Source organism: Caenorhabditis briggsae, assembly GCF_000004555.2.
Source record: "Caenorhabditis briggsae complete genome, chrI, whole genome shotgun sequence".
NCBI lineage: Eukaryota > Metazoa > Nematoda > Chromadorea > Rhabditida > Rhabditidae > Caenorhabditis > Caenorhabditis briggsae.
In genome coordinates this window covers 81,741-84,951 of record NC_013489.2, presented here as the reverse complement: position 1 = coordinate 84,951, position 3,211 = coordinate 81,741, and the positions used below count along the sequence as shown (strand labels likewise).

General features: G+C 45.7%; 1 protein-coding gene across 1 annotated transcript; it reads left to right on the top strand.

Moving 5' to 3' along the window:
- Positions 1-621: 621 nt before the first annotated feature.
- On the top strand, positions 622-1,275 carry CBG25158 (the record flags this gene model as incomplete). Its single annotated transcript, XM_045237485.1, has 2 exons — positions 622-653; positions 1,200-1,275. The coding sequence occupies 2 exons, from the start codon at positions 622-624 to the stop codon at positions 1,273-1,275; spliced, it is 108 nt and encodes a 35-aa protein (XP_045099222.1).
- Between the last annotated feature and the right edge of the window lie 1,936 nt (positions 1,276-3,211).

The following is a 3,211-nucleotide window of genomic DNA, read 5'->3' as shown; positions in this document are numbered from 1 at the left end:
CCAAACTCATCTAAAACTAGGGTTTTTGAGGGAACTTCAGAAGGATTTGGGCTTCTAAAGCTTCCTGAGATTCTGGGAGTCGGAAAATCTAAAAACTTTCGGCTGTGCCCAAGGTACGAACCTTGAAGAAGAGAATGAGAAATCTAGCTCCAACCACCTCTACGGTTCCACCTCTCCGGGCGGCCCTACACCTGGAATAGATGNACTCNCTNNCTCCCGTCGAGATCTATCTTTTGATATCAAATCCGTCAAAACATCTTGTTCTGAAGCCGAGTTATCTGCCGGCCCGTTTGCAACGATGATATCTATGGTCCAGAGGTAAATAATGTCGAATGCACCGATCTTGGCCTTTCAATCACTCCGAAAAGGTCGCGCACCTGGCACCCGCGATTGATTAATGGTTTAGGAGATGTACTTCCTGAAGGCACTATATAGAAAGTGTCTTATATGGGCCTCCAAGCCAGTTCGCTTTCTCATTTTTTTTTCTAGAAAAAAAGGTATCTTTGTCGACAATATTTCTTCTTCTCAAGAATTCTTCGAGAAGTCGTTTTTTTTCGAGGATGACAGTAGCTGTGTAAAGTAAGAAGTAGAGATCGGTATGAAGACGTCATGGAGAAAAAAATGAAGATGTTATCGATGAACTGTCGACTTGGGCAGAAAATCGAGAACCTAGGAATGGTGTACGAAGGCGAAAGATCAATTCTCTGGATTTAAAGGTTCTAGACGTAGCTGTAAATTCTGGGTCTACTGTATATCTACAAGAAGTTTCTGTTGTCATTAATTTCGCCCATAGTCTTCTAGACGAGCCGAAATTGGTCAAAATGGGTTCTGGAAGGTGTCTTGAGCTCCCAAAATCTTCCAGAAGCTACCAAATGATTCGATGACCAAGTTTACCAAGAGAATGGCTTATCCAAGCCTAAATCTGGATCTCAGAACTCTGAGAGCTGATAGGAAGGTATGCGACGCTTTCCTAGCTTGTCAGAAGTCTTGGCACGGACTCTACAGTAGGTTTCGGTTGTCTTTAAATGGTCAATGGACGCGACTAGATGAGCCAAAATGGTTCTGGAAGGCGTAAGATCGTTCCTCAAGTTTCCAGAAGCTTCCAGTTGCTTCTGAGACCTAGCTAGATCGTTTGTTTTACTGGGACCTGCTTATCTCAGCTCAGACTGGAGATCAGAAGACGTGCGTTTCTCTCCTAGCTTGTCAGAATCTGGCAAGGAAGCTTCAAATGTCCAGATCAGAGGCTGGAGCTGGCTAAACTGCTCCGAGTTCTAGACCCAAAGAATCTGAAGGTCTCCAAGAGCAGAAGGCGTTCGAAGAGATTCTGACAGGTTGACCTGATTCCAGGAGCCAATATCATCTGCCCCTCTTCATCTTCTTCTTCCCTTTTCTCCAATCTTCCTCCCATTCAACACGAAAACCTGAGAGAGCGGCGAGCGGTCGGTGCGGACGGGCGCATCGCATCTCCACTACGTCTCTCTCCCGCCTCCCTGCGTCTCTTCGTCTCATATGATCACTCGCCACATTCGTTGTTCGCCGGGGCGGTCCTGGGTTCTTCTATTGATTCACTCGCACCCTCCGCGCCCCAGAACGTACTCTCGCATTTTTCTCTTCTCTGTCTTTTTTAGTTAGAATTCTTGGTTCAGTTTGGGGTTTTAGACCTTTGGTGCTGGGTGGGCCGGACCACCCGGGTAGGATGTTCTGGGAGGTCTTAGGCCTTAGGTCTAGGAAAGTCTTCGAGAAGAGGCCATTTTTTGGGTTTAGTGGGCGGAGCTTCTAGATTCTGGATTTCTGGGCTTTCGAGATTCTGGAACCTAGAACTGCGGCTTCCTGGATTCTTGGACTCTTGATCTCTGAAATTCTGAAAACCTGGATTCTGGATCTCTAGATCCTTGGATTCTAGAACCTTGAGTTTCAGGATTTCCAGCATTCTAGAACCTGGGGATCCTGGATTTTTAGGATCCTGAATTTTGGAATTTGAAGATTCTGGATTCCTAGGAAACTCTGCGGAATTTCACAACTTTTGCGATTTTCGGATTTTAGGAAAATTTGAAAATCTGAAAGTCTGGGACCCACTTTCCCTAGATGAACCTCCTTTCCTCTGTGCCTTTTTGCACTCTCCGTCGTTCTTTTTTTTTGGCCCCGCCCCCTTTTTCCTTCTTCTTCTTCTCGGAAATTTTCTGGGGTCTCATTTGCAAAGGAAGGAGCCAAGAAGGCACACATTTTTCCCTCTAACCTAAATTTTTCTCTAAATCTCTCACTTTCTTCTTTCTCTCCGCTGGAGGAGCGAGACGACGACTACGGTAGTTTTATGCCATGGTCTTGAGGCTGTGAAAGTTGCTGCTGGCCCAGAATCCCAAACTAGGCCACCGCCTTTTAGCTGATCTAGCTTTAGCTAGCTAAATTTTGCTCAGGCGAAAACCTAGGCCACAAGCCGATGGCCTAGAATTCCCACGGCCAGGTCGCAATGATACAGTGGCCTAGAATCCGGGAGCTAGAAAAACTAGGTCATCCCGGTCATGCATTTTTCTACCGTACCCCACAAAAAGGGCGGAGCCTATTTTGACACACACACACACACATACAAACACAGAACAACCCATAATTTTGGCTCCTCGCTTTTTCTGCTTCTGCTCAATTTCCTTTGGAAAGTTTAGGCTCCGCCCCTTCTTTCGGTCCTACTGTAGGCTTCATTTTCTCTGCGCTCTCTCATCTCCCCACACTCTCTCACCCTCTCTCTCTCTCTCTCTCTGCCTTTATCATTTTCTAATTAAGTATCAATAAATCAAATTTATATATTCCTCTTCTTCTTCTAGAAAACTTTTTTTTGGGCAGAAGAGACAGTGAGAGAGTGTGAGAGAGCGCAGAGAAAAAAAGAACACAGAGAGAGTGAAAAAAACGCGCACGCAACGCACACGCTTTGCGCGCCGCGTGTGTAGAGAGAGCGAGAGTGTGTGCGAGACGAAGAGACGCAGACACTGCCGTATCTCTCTTCTACTCGTTTTTATCGGTTTTCGCCTTCTCCTTCTAGCCATTTCCCCTATTTTTCTTCTGTTTCTGTTTTTTTTCAGTCCCTTTGTCTTCTAAATATGGGCGGGGCCTAGAAATCCCCCTAGGTGGAATTCTAGGTCATCAAATGCTAAAAGGATTACTGTAGACAATGGAATTCTTGTTAGGATTGGAAGTACCGTAACCCTTATCCTACTACTCG